This window comes from Uloborus diversus, chromosome 1 (assembly GCF_026930045.1).
Source record: "Uloborus diversus isolate 005 chromosome 1, Udiv.v.3.1, whole genome shotgun sequence".
NCBI lineage: Eukaryota > Metazoa > Arthropoda > Arachnida > Araneae > Uloboridae > Uloborus > Uloborus diversus.
Genome location: NC_072731.1, coordinates 272,294,323 through 272,314,167, shown reverse-complemented (window position 1 = coordinate 272,314,167; position 19,845 = coordinate 272,294,323). Strand labels below are relative to the sequence as shown.

General features: G+C 34.5%; 1 protein-coding gene across 1 annotated transcript; it reads right to left on the bottom strand.

Annotated features, from left to right (window-relative positions):
• Window positions 1-2,711: 2,711 nt before the first annotated feature.
• Window positions 2,712-15,535, bottom strand: LOC129220831 (putative methyltransferase DDB_G0268948). Its single transcript, XM_054855265.1, has 6 exons — window positions 15,415-15,535; window positions 10,452-10,612; window positions 9,444-9,660; window positions 5,501-5,601; window positions 5,296-5,430; window positions 2,712-2,799 (listed from the first exon to the last, which is right to left on the bottom strand). Exons 1-6 carry the CDS (start codon window positions 15,520-15,522, stop codon window positions 2,712-2,714), a joined length of 810 nt encoding a protein of 269 aa, XP_054711240.1. The 5' UTR covers window positions 15,523-15,535.
• Window positions 15,536-19,845: the final 4,310 nt, after the last annotated feature.

The following is a 19,845-nucleotide window of genomic DNA, read 5'->3' as shown; positions in this document are numbered from 1 at the left end:
TAGGGTCTGTTGCCTGCATTCTGAGAACATGTCCCATCCATGACCATATGTGCTTTTTTATCAGTGTGGTTATCGGCTTGCAATTTGTACATTTGTACAGGTCTGAATTAAAATTGTTATATTACTAATAAGTTTATGTACATAAAATAGAAGAAAAAAATATAATATTACTTTGTTATATTAATAATGTATTAAATCATAAAAATATAATAAATAACTTATTTATTTTGAATAATAAATTATTACTGTGATTAATATATTTTTTGTATTGAAAATACCGTAGTTGAAAAACTAAACATTGAAAATATGATATTTTCAAAATAAATATTGGATATATATCGTGATATATATTGACCAATATTATATTGGCAAACCCTGATGACCGTAGATGTTTTTGTCAGGGGAAAAAATTCCCTGCATTTTCCCTTTTGTGAATATTGAATATGAAGCATTTTAAACGAGCGAACAGTGATATTTGAAAAAGGACATTAATATCCTGATAGTTTCATCAGAGGGGAAAAAAATTAATTAAAATGACAGGAAATAACGAAGAATTTATTACAAATGAAAGAATAGCATGGCGATTGAATTAAACTTTTTATTCAAAGAAAAAAGACCTCTTTACCATTCATTACTGGGACTTTATAAGATTAAAAATAAGAAAGTAAACAGAACAATAACTATTGATCACTCATTTCATGCTCTCTAAATTAAATTAGCATAAAATTCAAGACTCATGTCGAACAAAACAAAAAATAATTTTCGCTCTCAAGATAGTCATTTCAATATTTACACAAACAAAAGTAAATTTGCCATTTTTAAATTATTATAATTTTTAAAAATATTATTTTGTAGTTCATACATTTGGGCATTGATGTTTGCAACATTAATTTAAAAAATATATATAATTTCCTGCTTTTTAAGTTGGGTTTCTCTTTTTTGTTTGCCACGCCACAGGAAATTCAAAAATAAAAAAAAAATAAATAAATAAATAAAAAAAACAAGAAATTTTGAAAACTTCCTCTAAAACCTGGAAAATGCTGGGAATTTTAAAATTGTAGTTGCAAAATCAGTGCCGAATGTAAAAACTACCAAAACAAATAAATAATATATTAACACGCTTAAAAGTAAAGTAAAATAAAGTTTTTGCTTTAGTGAATATCTATCATAAAAGCAAAAATTATTTATTGTTTTATTTGTCATGCATCTTGAATTTTATGCTAATTTAATTTAGAGAGCATGAAGCAAGTTGTCAATATTCATTGTTCTGCATAACTTTTTAAGTCCAAGTAACGAATGGTTAGAAGGTGGCTTTTTTTTCTTGTGTAAAATGTTAAATAGATATATTCAAAATCTTCTTATTTTTATATTTTTATTTAGTATATTTTACCACTGATGAAAATATCAAGATATTGATGTTCTTTTTTAAATAACAGTGTACGCTTGCTTGTAATGCGGCACACAGGGAATTTTTTTTCCAAAACTGAGTGGCAATCCTGTGGAACTAGCGACAGAAACCCGATTTCCTCCAATGCTTTGCTTTAAAATCGATCACGTGACTCGAAATCTTTGCTTCGCGATTGAAAGTCTCCATTTATCTCTTCTTAGTGGTTACATCTTATTTTACTTTTCAATCACAAAGATAGCTATTCAATACTTTTCTGATCCTGTTTGCATTACTATTTTGTTTTAATAATTGAAATAATGAGTTCATTTATGGCTCCAAAATCCATCTTTAGACTGTATGGTATAACCCCGATTAGTTTGTCAAGGGGCTCGAAAAGAAATCGTTAAACCGAGAAGCGTAGACGATTAATGCAGTCGAATTCAGACCAGTGAAAAGTGTCATTGAATTGATGAAATTGTTAAATCAAAGTGATACTGTGTTTTTCCATATGCTTTCAGGGTCAGGGACTGATTTACGGCAGGGCATTCGGGGCCCGGGCCACCAAAGGAAAGGGGGCACTAAATTTCTGTCAACAAATGTTTTTTTTCAGGGACCAGTCTTTGGAGCCTCTAACTAAAGGGAACAAAAAAAATTTTTGTCATTTGACAATTTTTTTTATTAAATGAAAGCATAATAGCCAATTGTTGTGGAGAACGATCATTTTCGCTATTGAAGAGAATTAAGTGTCCTTTGCGTACTCTCATTTCTGATGGTAAATTATCTTTATTAGCTCTGTTATCAATAGAAGGAAGTTGAACCTAAAACTTGATTATGAGGACATTGTAGATGAATTTACTACAAGAAAAACAAAGGAGAAAATATATAAAGAATCATCGATGCGCAGAAAGCACATTATGATTTACTTTTACCATTTGTATCATGGTTTTTCCATCTGTGACTGCAAAAAATTTTCTAACATGAAAACCATAAATTTATTTTAGATTTATATTAAATGATTTCTTTGCAAAACATCTTAATTATTAACTTTTTTCGTATGAAATCGATATTTTAAAGTTTTTTTCTGTCAAAATAATATCCAACACTTACCTTCATATTTTTTTTGTGTGGGGGGAGGGGGGTACCATATCTGTCAGTGCACAGGGCAACCAGGTGTGTAAATCGGTCCCTGTTTAGGGTGGCTTCCCTATACGGAGTCCACAAACGAGCCACTAGCCATAAGTGCAAAACCTTTTATTAATGTACATTAATTACACGGGAGTCGTTTGCTGATTGTATTCTGCAACGACACAGGTGACTAGACTTTCTAGCGGTGTCCAATCAGCAGGAAGTAATCGGTAAACAGGGTGAGGTCGACGTCTTCGGTTGACCCTTCTCCCAAAATCCCCAGCAGTCTGAAAAATTCAAAAAAAATAGCTTTGAGCAGAAACAATTATTCACAGTACATTGCACAAGAAATAAACAATTGTTCTTTAATGTTTTCCCTTCAGTCCATACCATTTTTTTTACTGCTGCTCAGCTAACTGTAATATATTAGCATGTTTCGGCAACAAGACTTTTTATAATAGCGATTGGCAACAAGTTGTAACAAAATTAGTAGCGTTATTAAATGTTTAGTTTTTTTATAAGCGATGTTATATTATTGTGCATATAAAACACTAACGAATTGGCCTTTTCCCGTTTTAATTTCATCGACTCTGTCTTTCTGCCAATCACGCTTTTTCGTCCCTTCAGGGACCTCGCTTAGGATTTCGAATTGCTAGCCAGTAAATTAGCCAAATTTCAAAAATCTTAGCCAAAGACTAACTTTTACGGATTTTAATGTATTTTTGTCTTTAGAAATATTTAATCAGAGAGTGAAGTATTGCTTAATTTTTGAGGATAAGGGCAGGGGTCAATCCAGGAATTTTTGTCCATTTTTGGGAATTGTGAAAAAAAAAATGCAAATTAAGTACAGTTTTTTGACAAACCATTTGTAATTTTTCAAAAAAACTAAATTCTTTTCCCTTTAGAAAAATAGTAATAAATTATACTTTAAGCTAGTTGGGAAAAAAGAAAGGATTTAATCGAGGAACAGTATCTGATTTCACATGCGCTTTCTGTTCGAAAGTTATAAAATGGCCAAGAAACATGATTTTTCAGACTAGTACTGTAAAAAGGGGAAAAAAGGCTAAAAACAACTTGAAGTGATATTTATCATCTTTATACACAAATGGCTACTTCTGTGTGTATGTATGTCCGGGGTAATCTTCAAAGCTACTAGACCGATTTTAACCATTTTTTCACCATAGATAGCGAGCTACATTATCAGGGAGCAACTCAGGCTATAATTTGTTCCTAAAAAACTTAGTTTAAAACCATTATGATGGAAAACAGTAAATGTCATGTCATTTCCCTATTAAATGATTAAATGTAAAATCTATCATTAAGAAAATTTGTTGCCTAACAACAGCAATATTAAAAGTAATCATGATGAACATTTTGAATCAAGGCTTCTCCGGAGCAAACATGAGTTTAAAGTCATTTAAACATTTGGAAACTCTACTTTTTTGCACACTTAGGGAAACATAGTAGAGAGCATTTTTTTTTCCTTTTTGTATGTGTACTATTTAATTAAATAAAGCACACGGTTTTTTTAGTGATCTTTGTTTTTGTTAGTTCATGTTTTGGAAATTCTTCAAATTTTTTTATGCTTCAATTCGTGCTTTCGTTTCTGAATGAATACTGGTCCGTTCTTCATACTTATTGCTATTTTACTTTTATGGGTAAGGAAGAAGCTCGATTTTTAATGACGTCAAAGCGGTGTGTTTTGAATTCTTTCAGTTAAAACAGAAAACGAAAGAAAGTAGCGATTGTTTCTCACAATTATTTCTGACCCAGGCAACGATGGGTATTTTTGCTAGTTCTTTAATAAATTTGAGAGTAGAAATAAAAGCTTTTGTTAAGTAAAAACTGCATTCCTGTCGTGGTCCAATGTTTAAGACATCGAACACAATGAATACATGTTTCTACTCGGTAGCCACCCAACACACTCGATATCCCTCCAATCAGCAAGAGGCACAAATCATCCTTCCTCCGATCTGAGTGGCTAGATGGTCGGAGGATAAAACAACTCTCAGTGACTGCTAGAGTCTGGGAGTTTCGTGAAAGGTCCGTTTTTAGGGGTCCGAATTTTGTAAACGGACCTCATTTTTGTCTAGATTGGCGCCCATACTTTTTTCAATGGAAATTTCGGAGAATTTTCTGTTCGCCAATAAATTCGCCAAATTAGAATTTTTTTCGCCGATTTTATCGCATTTGGCACATTGGCGAATGCTCAACCCTGCCTTTCTTTTCTGTCCTACTGACAGGGCCGGATTTAGGGGAGGGCAAGCAGGGCTAGTGCCCCGGGGCCTCCACAACAAAGGGGCCCCCACAATTAAATTTTTACAAAATATCCTAACTTTCATGGGTCAGCAAATTTTACGTTTTTTCTCCCCTATAAATTATAATAATAATATAAAAAAATAAATATCGGTAACTTCAGGATGTATTTACTATTAAAGTGCTGATTGAAAATATCGGATATATACATATATATCAAAATATTGGGATATATATCAAAGTATTGGATATTTTCGAAAATAGGATGATCTTTTCGAACCCTGATTAGGGGCCCCACTCCTTCGTTGCTCCGGGGCCCCCAAACTTCCAAATCCGGCCCTGCCTACTGAAGTCATCCTCGAAATACAGGGCGTCCAAAAAGTTGGAAACCAAGGATTTCCAACAGAAATGAAAGCGGTTTTCCGGCAGGTTGGCTAGTTTTGGCGAATTTCATGAAGCGGTTTGGCTATTTCCCTTAAATTCCACCCGACAGCTTAACCGCACGAATAAAAGCGAAAAATACTCACTCTAGTTTGAAATCTTCAAGGATGTTTTTGGCTTTCGTGGGGTCTTCGGCCATCAGCTTCTGATAGGCGCTCCAAGAACTGAGGTAGCCCAAGTACTCGGACACCGAGCTCTTCGTGGAGTGGACAAAGTTCTGCCTGAGAAAAACGGGAAAACCTCGTGATTGTGAAAGGTTGCACTGTGTATAAGAGAGAAAGAAAACTCTACCTGAGGACGTTCTTGAATGGAAGATGGACATCCGCATAATGTCTCTGTACGATGTACCTCTCTTTGTCCCAATAGCGCCCCAATTTCTCTTCATGTAGTGACTGGGGGAAAAAAAAAAACAGATCAGTCTGTCTCAAAAACTGTTACAAAATGCTGCCCTTCACATTCAATCTCCACTATGTTACAAAAGGTCAAAAACCCGCAATGGAACATGGCTGGGTAAGGAAGACAAGTATCAGTGTTGTATTTTGATCTAGACACTCAGAAGATTTGACAGTTTGAATAAAAGAATACAGTAGAAGACCATTATATATAACGCAATTCTCTATAAACCGCACTACTTTTCAGAAGTAAACAATAGGTTTTGAAGCTTAAAAAATCCCTCTGTTTTGCTTTGCAAACATAAAAATGGTTAGGCAAAGTAAAATCTTAATTCAAAGCTTTTAAATTTAGAATTAGTAATCATAAACAGAAAATACCAAATGGCTCTTGAAAAGACAGAGCTGTTATTTATGCAAACCATGAAGTTAGCAGAAGTGCAAGATACTTAATGCACTTTCTTTTGAATGTGAAACATATTTATTTGTGAATAACTCATTGTAATATTGGTGCTTTAATACTCATTGCAGATAAAACTCATTCTGAAGTGCTAATATATATATATATATATTCTAAATATTAGTTTCAAAATTTGTGAAATGATCTATATAACGCAAAAGCTGTGGTCCGAAGGTGTGCGTTACAACGGTCTTCTGTAATTTTCAATAATATAATAATGTAATTTAATAGTATTTCTTAACTCTTAACTGCATTAAAAAAATACTTCAAAGATTTTAAATAAATGTATTTAACTTTTTTCTTTAACTGGTCAATAAATAACTCAAATTATATTGATTAAGTCCTGTCACGCCTGATTTTCTCAATATTTCTAGATTGTACAGAGGAAACGACTCTAGCTTTCATGTGAATTATTTTCAGCAAACCAACACGTCGCAAATCTCGAATAAACACAAGGTATATTTTTTAGAAATTAACAGGTTTCTTGAACGGTCGGACAGAAAACAGAATAGGATGTACACTATTTTCATTATCTTACGAAAAAGTTTAATATTTCTTACTCTGTAGACAGAAATAGGAAAACAGGCAACATAAAATTCAAAGAAATGTCTTGGTTAAGCTGGAATTCAGAAAAAAGGATTTAAACTACTTGAGGCTCTACAGTAGTTTTGCACAACAAAATGAAATACAATAAAGTAAAATGGAAAAAAAAAAAAAAGCTAATAATTAAAAACCAACAACAGATTTTATCACTCGAGAAGTAACTTTGCCTTAACTGTTGGTAATCATGGAAACTAAAAAATCTGAAACTTCACCATTCTTGGGTTTCGTCGTCTTTTATACTTTTCTTCAGAAAACGCTAAATTTTAACTAGTTTTCCAGCTTTGTCCAAGTTCCTGATGGCACCCAAAGTGCTCGGCCCCCAATCTTCCTAGACCGATTATACGAGGGGAGCCTGTATTCAAAAATTTTCATAGCTGCCAACTTGTACAATTTAGCTGTACACTGTAAGATTTTCGGACGTTTTGTACGATTGTACAATCTTATGGCAGATTTGTACGAGAACTGCACTTTTTTTTTATTGGATAACAGCATGGAGAACATTTTAATCCGTAGGAACTTACAGAAAAACTATTGTTTCAAACAAGTTGTTGATAGACTATTTTTGAAAGCTGCAAAGTCAGTAACTTTTAAAGGTTTAAGTTCAAAGAAATGAAAGTTTATTTATTTACTTATTTTCAAATTTATTTATTTATTTTTTGCTTATAAATGCACAGATCGAGTAAAGATATTGATTTGAAAATGTTATAATACTTTAAATTTTAATACTTCTCTACATAGTATAAAATGAAGTGTCCAAAAAGCGTCTGTGCGTTTGAACTCGCAAAACTCGAGTAAACTTCGGTAAAATTTTCACAGTTTGTTCCTTTAAGTCTTGAAAAGGTTTGCAGACCAGTTCGAAAAAAATTCGATGAATAGTTCTTTTTTTATTCCAATTTAGGCCCAATTTTCACATAAATTCCCGAATATGGGGGTGAAAAATTACTTGCACACATTAATATTATATATCATTGGAAAGAGTAGAATTTTCCGCGTTCTACGCAATTAGTTTCAATGCTCTATCTTAATTACGACGGGAGTTATTTGCGTTTTTAGCTCGAATTTTTTTAGGCTTAGCTGAAATTTAGGCACTGCTTTCTTCATTAAATCTATCAATAAAAAGTGAAGGGATTGTAACACAGTTTTCTTTTTGACACTATTGGAAAAAGAGGCTTTTTTTACTCCAGATCTAACTCGACCTATGGTCGTAAAAGTTTAACCCTCTATCTCCATTAGAAAAAAAGTTACAAGCGAATTAAATGAAGTTCAAAAATCTGTTCTCTATTCAAGTTTTTAACCATTTTATTTTGCGTTTCCACGGTAACGCTTTTTGAATCCATCATTTCCATCTTTCTCATTTTCAATTCTTAAACTTATTTTACTTTGTATTTCCATGGTTACGCCTTTTAAATCCATCTTTCTCATTTAAATTTCTTAAAAGTATTTTAATATCTGTATCGTCTTCGTTTGGAGGGGAAATTTTGCACGATGTTTTTTTTTTTTTTTTATTTAAGCCTGATTGTTGAATACACGTCACTTGACACAATTTTTATTTTCGAAGTAGACCGGGCAACGCAGCTAGTTTCTTTATAATGGTCAAAAAAGCGTAGAAATAGCCACCGCATACATTCAGGGTTGGCCGGACTGGACCCAATTGGGTTGGACCCAATGGGTTTTTTTGAAAAAACCCATTTAAAAAAACCTATTATTTAGCCCACTTTTGGGTTTTTCAAAATTTTCCGAGAACTTTTTTTTTAAAAATAATTAATTTAAATACTTTTACAATTTAAACTTCTTTTTTATTTCTTCTTCACAATAGGCAATGGACATAAAAAATGAATTTTGAACTTTAATAGTATTTCTTAACTCTTAAGGGCATTAAAAAATGCTTCAAAGATTTTAAATAAATATATTTAACTTTTTTCCTTCAACTGGTCAATAAGGAACACAAATTATCTTGACTAAGTCCCGTCACGTCAGATTTTCTCAATATTTGCAGATGGTACAAAGGATACTACTTTAGCTAAAAGGCTCTCATGTGAATTATTTTCTGCAAACCAACACGTCACAAAACTCGAATAAACAAGGTATATTTTTTAGAAATTAACAGGTTTTACAAACGGTCGGACAGAAAACGGAATAGGATGTACAGTATTTTCGTTATCTCACGAAAAAGTTTAATATTTCTTACTCTGTACACAGAAATAGAAAAACAGGCAACATACAATTCAAAGAAATGTCTTGATTAAGCTGGAATTCAGTAAAAAGGGATTTAAACTAATTGAGGTTTTACAGTAGTTTTACATAACAAAATGAAATACAATAATGTAAAATACAAAAAAAGTCGAAATTAAAAACGAACAAATAAACAATAGATTTTATCACTCAAGAAGTAACTTTGCCTTAACTGTTGCTAATCATGGAAACTAAAAAAAAACTGAAACTTCACCATTCTTGAATTTTGTCGTCTTTTATACCTTTCTTCAGAAAATGCTGAATTTTCCAGCTTTTTTTTATCAAGACAATTTTTGTGCTTTGTCCATATACTTATGCTACAATATGCTACGAGTACCCCACCTTTCCCCTAAAAAAAGACAAAAAAACCCACATTTCTTTTAAAAAACCCAGCTTTAGTTGGGTTTTTTTGGGTTTTATTTAAAAAACCCCAAAAACCCTGGGTCCATGGGCTTTTAAAAAAAAACCCGGGTTTTTGCCAACCCTGCATACATTGTAAGATTTTTTATGTTGGCAGCTATGAATTTTAAGTTAGAGTAAGTCAGCTGACCTGCATGACCAGGCGGTCTATGAGTCGGTCTTTCTCCTTGTCCCCGGTCCGGGGGACCGGGATCCAGTATCCGTAGACCGCGACCACCCCCAGGGGGGAGAGGACCCGCCCCACCTCCCCGAAGATGAGATCCGGTTTGAACCAGTGCACCGACTGGCAGAAGGTCACGAGGTCAACGGATGAGTCGGCGAAGGGCAGACGCTCGCACGAAGACAGCCTGAGAGAGAGAAAGAGAAAAGTTTTCTGATATATACGGCAAAGACAATTATAACAATAATTTCTATTATTTAATAATCTATATATATATATAAAAATGAATGTTTGTCTGTATGTCATCCATGAACTCAAAAACTACCCGGCGGATTTGGCTGAAACTTTCACCGTTTGTTATTTTTGGTACCGGGAATGTTTATAGACCCGTTGGAAAAAAATCCGTTCCTTTTTTATTCCAATTTAAGTCGCAATCCATTGGGTAAATACGAATAAAATGATCGGCTGCAGAAATGAATTCGCGTGAAAGATCTCATTGATAAGAAGTTGCCATTTTTCTTGAGTTTGAACAAATAAATTCTTTCTTTATTGTTTTATGGCTTTTCATGCAACGGGGGGGATTTAAAACTTTTTCTATTTGATATTTTTAGCGATGGATGGATCTTGCAAATTGCGTGAGTACAAAATTTGAGGCTTCACTCGATACCTGGACCGGTTATTATGAAAATTGCTATATATATGTATTTTTCCACGGAGAAGGTCATTGAAGCCACTCGCCACCAGGTGGCACTGCAGAGTAGCCACTTCTGCCCCGTTCAACCGATTGTCATGAAAATCAGTATAATGATGGATTTTTTTGTTGGCGTAGCAACGCGTGTCGGGTACAGCTAGTAGTTAAATAAATTTATCTTTTTGAGGGGGGGCTTGCCCCCTCTTAAAATCGGCAACTGGGTGGGGATGACCGAAAATAAAAAGTGGGCTCGAAGATGACGGGTAATGGAAATGAAGGAGGCGTACTTGTACTGCACGTTGGGTAGCGTTCTCTCCCTCCTGGCACACTCCAACTGTGCATCGCTGACATCCAGGCCACAGACTTCTCCGAAGTGGGGTGCCAAGACAATCGTGCTCTGACCGCTGCCACAACCGATGTCCACGGCCCTGGTCCACGAACCGCCCACCTGCAGAGACAGAAAGGGAGAGGTCAGTGTGGCACCGGATGAAAAAGGTGGAAGTCGGAAGGACCGAGGTGCGGTGAACTCCGGCATCGACGGGTGCGGATCCCGACTGAACTTTAGTTGTTTGCCTTTGAAAAAAGTCATTGAGCGTTTAGCTCTAAAGCAAGGCCCACGGCCCTCTTAAAAAGGCCACTCTCATACTCTTCCTTGAGTAAATATTAATATTATGATTTGATATAACTATTTAAATGGTTATTTATGACTTGCGTACTTCTGAATTCTCAAGCAATAATTTGTGATACTCCTACCCGTCTATATTAAAGGGGAGAAAACTAAATAAAATTTAGGTACTTTTCCGTTAGCCGGGCATGAGTCATAATTGCCAAATGATTAAGCGCATTGCCAAGTGATTACTTGCCAAATTGGTATAGAAATTTGCCAATTTTCTCACAACTCTTGTTGGGCGTATTCGCTTGGCGAATCATTTGGCGAATGATCGCTTGGCTTTTGCGTAATCATTTGGCAATTTTCGCTTGCACTCGGCTCAAGGAAAAGTACCTAAAATTAAATTATTATAGCTATAATTTCATAAAAAAAGGTAAAAATAAACAGTAAAACATGAATGTATAGATGCAAATGTTGTTCTCGTTTTGTGACGTGAAGCCACTTTTCCAAATGTACCCAGGGGTGATTGTGTTCCGGTATTTTACCGAATTTCCGGTATTTTTGGACGTATTTCCGGTATTTTCATGTCCGAAAATACCAGAATTATGTTTTTTACTTTCTTCTATATCTAATACATAGAAGAAAGTATTGGATTCGTGCAAATTTTCGAATTTCGACGGATTCGAACGTTTTGAGGTGTGCTGAGTCCATTTCGACTATTTTTGGAAAATGTCTGTCTGTCTGTGTGTGTGTATGTGTGTGTGTATGTATGTGTGTGTGTCACGTCTGTGTGTGACCAGTTTTTTGTGGCCGCTCTACAGCAAAAACTACCGCATGAAATCGAACGAAATTTGGTACACATATGTGCCCCTATGTGAACTTGTGCCCATTGGTTTTTGGCGCGAATTCCTCCAAGGGGGGGTGGAGCAATGGGACGTTTTTTGAGTTACGCGTGCTTGCTATTCCTCAGGAAGTAACTGGCGGAATCAGACAAAATTTGGTCCATATGTTGTCATTAACAGGAACAGGTGCTGATTCCATTTTGGTGTCAATAACTCAAACGGGGGTTGAGCTATAGAACGTTTTTTGTCGTCGATTGTGACTGCTGTATCTCAAGAAATAATGAACAGAATGAAAGAAAAATTTATCGGCAAGTAGTCCTTAGTGGGTATAAGAGCTGATTTTATTTTGGTGTCAACAGCTAAAAAGGAGGTAGCGCAATCGCCCGTTCTTTTTTTCCATTGTGAGTGCCCTATCTCAAGAAGTAATGCTGCGTTCTGGTTGAAATTTGGAATATATGTGAATCCATACGTAAACAGGCATTGGTTCAATTTTGACGCCAATCGCTCCAAGAGGTGTTGATTTTTTTTTTTTTTTGAATAAAAATAGCTTTATTAATGCAACAATAAGAAAGATAAATCGTAATAGATTGTCGTCTGCGTATTTCTCGTGATTTTAATTGAATGGAAATGATCGGAAATATTATCTCAATGATTTGAAATTTTTAACTGTTGCCATCTTATGTTTGTTAACAAATAAAATATTTGTAATTAATTCAAGCAAGGCTTTTAAAATAACTTTCAATTTTCGCTCTTTGCTTTGCTTTTGCAATAATTCAGACATTGGGATGGTCGTCAAGTTTTTGCATGTGTAATTTTGTTTTCATTGGGAATATTGCTTCCTCGTCAAGCATGGGGAGGGATCAGAAAAAAAAAAAGAAAAATATAGAAGAAAGTTTCGTGATGGCCACAACATACTAGTTTTATTATGCTTTTATCTCCCTACCTCCAAATTTTTTTTTTTTAATTATATAATACTCATCAAATATACCTGCAAGAGCCTTAAGATGGACACCTGTCCCTTAAGATGGACAAATAAATGTCAAGATAATTTGTATAACACCAGCTCAAAAGTAACTTTGTGACCCATTAAAAATTTAATCAAATAAAACAGGCCAGATAGGAAAAAAAATATTTTTGCTGTTGCCATTTTTGCTCCTTATAGTTTATGTCTCAACTCTCCATGTTCATTAATGGCTTGTAATAATTTATCTGAAGTGGTATTTCAAATTTTGAAGACTTAATTAAATTATTCTGCAGATCTTTCTTCCTTTTATCAATATTTGACAAATGGATAAGTGTTTTTTTTATTGGTATTGAAAACGGGACACAATTTCCACAACCAATTAATTTGCTTCTTTCAGTAAGCTAACTTATTGAAAACTTTAAGCTTGCTTAAGAGGTTTTCCACCTCCAGCTCAGTCGCTTCCTACGCCGGGCTGATGAGTGCTATTTAGCACGAAACTGCAGTCCTCGGCTGGAATGACCGAGCTGGCGGTGTATTTCATGCAATATGCTATCATCTATAAAAGGGTGCCCATCTGCCTCAAAGAGCAAGGGTGCACCCCCCCCCTTAATACCATAAAGCTCTCACAGAGCAAGAGCAGCCCAAAAACGATAAAAATGCCCCTCCCCCACCCCTATGGACGCCCATATTAGAACTTCCTTGCTTTTAGTACTTTTTCTTTGCAAAGATGTAAAAACATCTCCTGTCATTAGTGAATAAGTTATTAAAAATGCTAAATTTTAATACAGTAAAACCTCATTAAGTCGTCACTCGAGGGACCAAAAATTTTTGACCACTTATGCGGAGTGACTACTTATGTGGAGTGGGAAATTAAGGAAGAAAAAAAAAGCCTTACAAATATTCATGAATAGCAGTAGAATTCTGTGAGAAAAACAATAGCTTATGTAAGAAATGTCTATGAATTAGAGGAAATTTTAAAAAGGGGGAAAAATACTAATGATAGTTACTTTGTTTTGTTTCCTCTTACTTATACATTACTTAATAACCACAACTTATTTTAATGTAGTCACGGTACATTAATACAATCTTTCAATGTCGACCGATGAAGTTGTTGCTTACGGAAAAGAACCATCTCTTCTAACGTACATCAAGATTTAAATTCTGTGTTTTTTGTTCCCTGTGAACGGATGTTAAACACTGACTAACCTTCTCCAGCTGTTAGATTTTGTCTGTCTTGCTAGAAAGAGTTAGATTTATATTCTCGGCACTCGGCAGAGTCACGGCAAGAAGTATGCTTTGACCAGAACCGAGATTTCAAGGAAAATAAATATCAAACAGCCTTTCAATTAAGTCCGACACTGTTTTCTAAGATCTGATAAGGAAAAGGAATTTCAGAAAACGACTTTTGAGTGACTAGTTAACCGGGTAAAATTAAATTTGGTGACCAGTGAAGGAGGATCATTTTACGTTACTGTGAATGAGATCTTTTCGGGGCCAAAGAAATACGACCACTTAAACGCAGTGACCACTTAACCGGTTAACTATTTATTGAAGTTTCACTGTAATTCTAATCTGCACTGAAATTTGTTTCCATGGGGAAAAATCCTGCTACACTATAGAAAAAATATCTGAGCCCCCCTTAAAATTTTGCATATGGACGCTCATGCCCCCCCTCCTATTAAAGATTTTAATGTCCCAGTCTGCACCATGACCCCTGTAAGTGAGCAACCCTTATTCACGTAGCAACTATTTTCAAGCTTAGATAGCGCTTTACTATTTCTTCCTATGATTGGGGAAAACCTAAATTGCAACGTCATGCTGTGATTAAGATCTGCGAAACCTTCACAATGCAGCCAGGTCAGCTTTGCCCCAACAATAGAGTTACTGAATTCTTTGTTTTATTTACCCTTGAAAATTTAATTTGACCAACAAATGTCTGTAGATATTGATTTGTGACACTCGGCATGGTGAGTTTTGATGTTCTTTACACATTTATAGTGTAAAAATATTAAACTTATAAATAGCTTTCCCAGGGACCGATTTACACACCTAGGTCCCCCAGGAACTGACAAATATAGTGTCCCCCCCCCCACACACACGAAAAAAAAAATATGATGGTAAGTGTTGGATATTATTTTGATAGAAAGAAAACTTTAAAATATCAATTTCATTCGCAAAAAGTTAATAATTAAGATGTTTTGCAAAGAAATCACTTAGTATAAATTTAAAATAATTTTATGGTTTTCACGTTAGAAAATTTTTTACAGTCACGAATGGAAAAACTATGATACAAATGGTAAAGGTAAATCATAATATGCTTTCTGCGCATCGATGATTCTTTATATATTTTCTCCTTTGTTTTCTTGTAGTAAATTCATCTATAATGTCCTCATAATCATGTTTTAGGTCAAACTTCCTTCTATTGATAATAGAGCTAGTAAAGATAATTTACCATCAGAAATGAGAGTATGCAAAGGACACTTAATTAAAAGGACCCTTCAATAGCAAAAATGATCGTTCTCCACAACAATTGGCTAATATGCTTTCATTTAATAAAAAAAATTGTCAAATGGCAAAATTTTTTTTGTTTCCCTGAACACTGGTCCCTTTAAAAAAAAAAAAAAAAAAAAAAAAAAAAAAAAAAAAAAAGATGACAGAAATTTGGTGCCCCGGACCCTGAATGCCCTGCCGTAAATCAGTCCCTGAGCTTTCCATAATATTGTAATTCCCAGCTTATCTTTCGGAAGAGATAAGAACACGCGAAGAATTTAAACTCCGAACGTGCCACTGAAAATAACCAGAAAAAAGTTTCTGTTCCATTCATTGCTCATCACCTTTTTCAAGTAATCCAAAATGTTCCGAACCAGTTGAGATGGAGGCGAAGGACGAAATTTCGAATACAAGACGGCATGTTTTGCTCCTTGAAAAAGAGCAGACGCCATGTCATAGAAGAAGTCAAAGTGCATAGAGGCAAAAATTTAACTTCCAAAGTTTCATTTTATGTTAAAATTACAAAATATCATGAGATACATTTTGAAAATACAATATTAATATTTATTCTACTGAAATTTTTGCCTCTAACTTTGATTCTGCTCATTCTAGAGGATATTATACAATAACATTAAAAACGATCTATCGGCAAAATAATGTGGGGAGAAAATTGTTTCAAAAGCCGAGAAAACTCCAAAAAAAGTCAGATGAGAATAATGAATGTGAATAGAAACGATAAACAAAACAACGAAAATGAATATATAAATCCTAGGCTGCGTTCGGAAACGATCCACCGGTTACACCGCGTGGTTAGTCCGGTGTGGTTATGACGTATTTGGAATTTCTCTAGGAATTCCGGTAGAACAGCTGTGTTTCCGAACGCTCGTGGTTAAACCGCGGTAGTTCTAGTTCAGCAGCAAACGACACTCCAATCAACGCGTAACTTTCATAATAGGCAAGTCACGTGTGTTACTATCAAAACATGAAACACGACCGGATTGGCCAACACAGACTTTGTGACGTTTGTGATCTCGCTAACCGCTTCCAGACAGCGGTGCCACAGGTTGCTACCAAGTCGACCGCCAGAAAACAACCGCAGTGTTTCCGAACGCGGTTAAGTGACGTCACCGGTTCCACCGCAAGCGTTTCCGAACGCTTGCGGTTGCACCGAGGCGACCGATCCGCGTTTCCGAATGCACCCCTAATAAGAAGATTTGCCCGACATCTGGAAACAGTTCGGAATGAATAGTGAGTATTTAAATTAATCATATTTTTCATATTTTCATTGGCTAATTATAAATCCATTATAAATCCTATTAGTATTTCTATCAAATATGGAATCCATTATAAATCCTATTCCTATTCAGAGTCACAAATGACTACAACAGTATTTATATCGAGGACTGCATACTAAGTGCCTTGCCTCCATTATTTTATATACCGATAGATGGCAGCACCATATATTCTAAGTATTTTTGAAGAAAGAAGAAGAGATGTGGCAACGGATTTTGGTGACGTCATACTGTTCCCGATGTCTGCTATGAAGAAGATTTGCCCGACATCTGGAAACAGTTCGGAATGAATAGTGAGTATTTAAATTAATCATATTTTTCGTATTTTCATAGGCTTACTTCTTTTTTAACAAACCCTCGTCGTCCATGACGGCGTATTCTTTGTTTTTTACGTTTCGATAGACTTTATAAATGGCGTGGAAAGTGAACGTATTGGCGTTTGACAGTTCGCTGGTATGGCAGGTCATATTGTTCTTTTTATTTTAATTCTAGAGTTTTGCAATGTTTAGCGCGTCCAATTAAGTGGTATGCTATAAATTAGCAGAATTAAAAAAAAAAAAAAATCTGATCGACTGGGGCTCGGCACAAAGATGGAAAGATGTCCCCCCGTTTGTTTACATTGATTACTCTCGTGTTTTGAGCCAACGTCAGAAGTAACACAGTCGAATGTTAAAAGGTTCTTTGTTTCGGGGGAATTATCGTAACGTGGAACATTTGGCGTGTTTTCAAGATATTTCGCCAAACTTGTCAAAACACAACGCATTTGCTCGTCAAACTTTCCCTTTTGCATTTTTTATTAAACACTTTCATTATACTTGGCCTCAGTGGTTGGAAAAACTACTTTTTTTTGTAGCGAACTGCAACTACAACTACATTTTTCAAAATCTAGCAAATACAAACTACTTTTCAAAAGTAGTCGCTACTTTTTAAAAAATAAATAAATGAAAAGCATACACATACACACCGTTTGAGGATTGAACAAAAAAATTCAAAAAGTAGTTTAGATTAATGAATTGGTTCATTTGAACATGGAATATTACTAAGAATTATTTATTCTTTCATTCCTAAACTGAGCCAATTTGTCATTCCAAACAATTTTTAAGATTTTTACGAATATTCGCTGCAATTGAAAAAAATGGATTGACAAAAATTGAAGGACCTTCACTTTCAAGTTTTTAATACTTTCCGACAGGGAAACGTTCAAGAAGTGTAAAAAAAAGACCATACATATATGTATATAAAATGGATTAAGATGATAAAAAACATCTTTTTTAAACGAAGGAGAAAAAATTTTATTTTCATTATTGGAGTTAATTTTATAGGAGCTTATATTTTGTAGGAACTAGTTAATTGATTTTGAATTTCAAGCTAGTGAAGTCAGACCAAACAACGTAAGTAGAAGCACAAATTTGTGCTTCTACTTACGTTGTTTGGTCTGACTTTACTATTCAGCACAAAGGTATTTATTTATCTTAATTTATTTATCTTCAAGCTAGTGGTCGGGACCGGGGCACCATCTCCTTTCTTACGCTACTGATAAAATGAAATAAGCAGTTTTCAATTTTACCAAATGACCTCAAAAACTAACAGTATTTAATAATTGACTTTTAGTCTGTTGATATATTTTTTTTTACTCAATTAGTAAAAATTGAAAAATTAAAGAAATAATGAAAATATCCCAAACGGTACTAGTATTTATAATAAATACCCGAAATATGAAACCGTAACTAAGAACGCTTACTTTACTTCAATGTGCAATTTTAAACTACAGTGGTTCTGACTTACGCGAAATGGCTAAATAGAGAGCTTTTCTCGAGAAACGAATTTTGGAGCTTGCGCGAATTCCTCATCGCGCAACTCGAAAGTTTTCAGAAGGGAATCGCAAGACTTGGGTATCACCTTCCTTATTGGGTACTAAATATCAGTTTCGTAAATCCTTGGACTTTCCCTTTACCATCACTGAAAGTAAAAGTACCCTGCACTGTACTAGTCGAAACATTGCATTGTTAATTTGCAAATCGCCACTCCGCATCTTTTTCATTTTAAATATAAAGTTGCTGAAGCGTAATTTCACATAAGCAGGCTGTTAATCTAAATTTTTTAAGTGGAAGTAAAAATAAAAAGTTTCAGACAACTAAAGAAATTTAAAGATTTTCGATATGCTTGAGCAACTAAAAATTGTGTCGAATATAACTACTGTATCTACTGTACAGTATTATTGTAGTACTGCACGTTATTATTGCTACACACTATGGTTATCGACTGCTTAATTTTATGCCATGCTCTCCCATTGATTTTGTGCATTCCAACCATAGTTTTACTCAATAACAGAGCTTTTATTTAAATATAATAAAATTTTAGTTCTCTATGTTTAAATTCAGTAATAGGAAGTTAAGAAATAGGTTAAAACAGTTTAAAGGATGTTTTCAAATGTCTAAAATAATTGGTTTGTTCAAAAAAATCGTATAGATACCCTTTTCCACAAAGCGAAATATCAACCTGCTTGAGCAGTTTTGGAACTCGTCTCTCACGCAAGCTGAGATTGTAAGCCAGCCAAGGCAGTTCTCTTACATAATATTTACAGTAGCTTCCATATTAGGAGGATATTTTGGCACATTGACATCTAAAATGTTCATCCACGGGACAATTTCTGCTGACAGAAAACACAAACGTGATACCACTTGGCAGTTCTTGCTTATTCTTTTTTTTCTAAGCCGTGCTCTGCTCAAGGCACATATTGGGGAAATCTGAACATTTCGATGTTAAACTAACTAATGGTGTCAAACAGAACGTATAACCTCAAAATATGTCTGATGTCGACTCGTATTTTTCAGAGTCTTACGAGTCTGATTGCTGCAAGTTTTACTCGCGTAAGACTTCAACTAGTCAAATTGTTTAAAACCACATTTTTTTTTTGAAATTTTTTTTAAAAAATAGTTTTTAGAAATCGCTACAAACTACTTTATTTTGTAGCGAACTACTCGCTACTCTACTTTTTTTAAAAAGTAGTGCGCTACACTACAAACTACTAAAAAATGTAGCTACTACAGTAGCGTCGCTACTTGTAGCGCCCTACTTCCAACCACTGCTTGGCCTGATTGCCACAGAAAAATCTGAGACCTGCTTTTGCTTATATGTCAGCAACTGGACCACAGAGACTTCAGGATTTCGCTCAATGATTTGCTTGATCTTAAGGTGCAATTTAACGCTGAAAATTAAAATTCCAAAACAAAATTATTATTTTGGTTGTGATGTAAAACAGCAAATTTCATGTCATTTCTCATTAAATGTTTTGAAAAAAAAAAAAAAAAACAGCAATGTTAATAGTAATCATGATGAAAATTTTGAATCAAGGCTTCTCTGAAGCAAGCATGCAATTTATTTATGGAAAAAAAGGTGAAGTTTCGTGACGGTAACATTGTTCTATTTCTGAAATACATTTGCACTAAAAAGAATAAAATAAGACTTTTTTAAAAAGTGCTA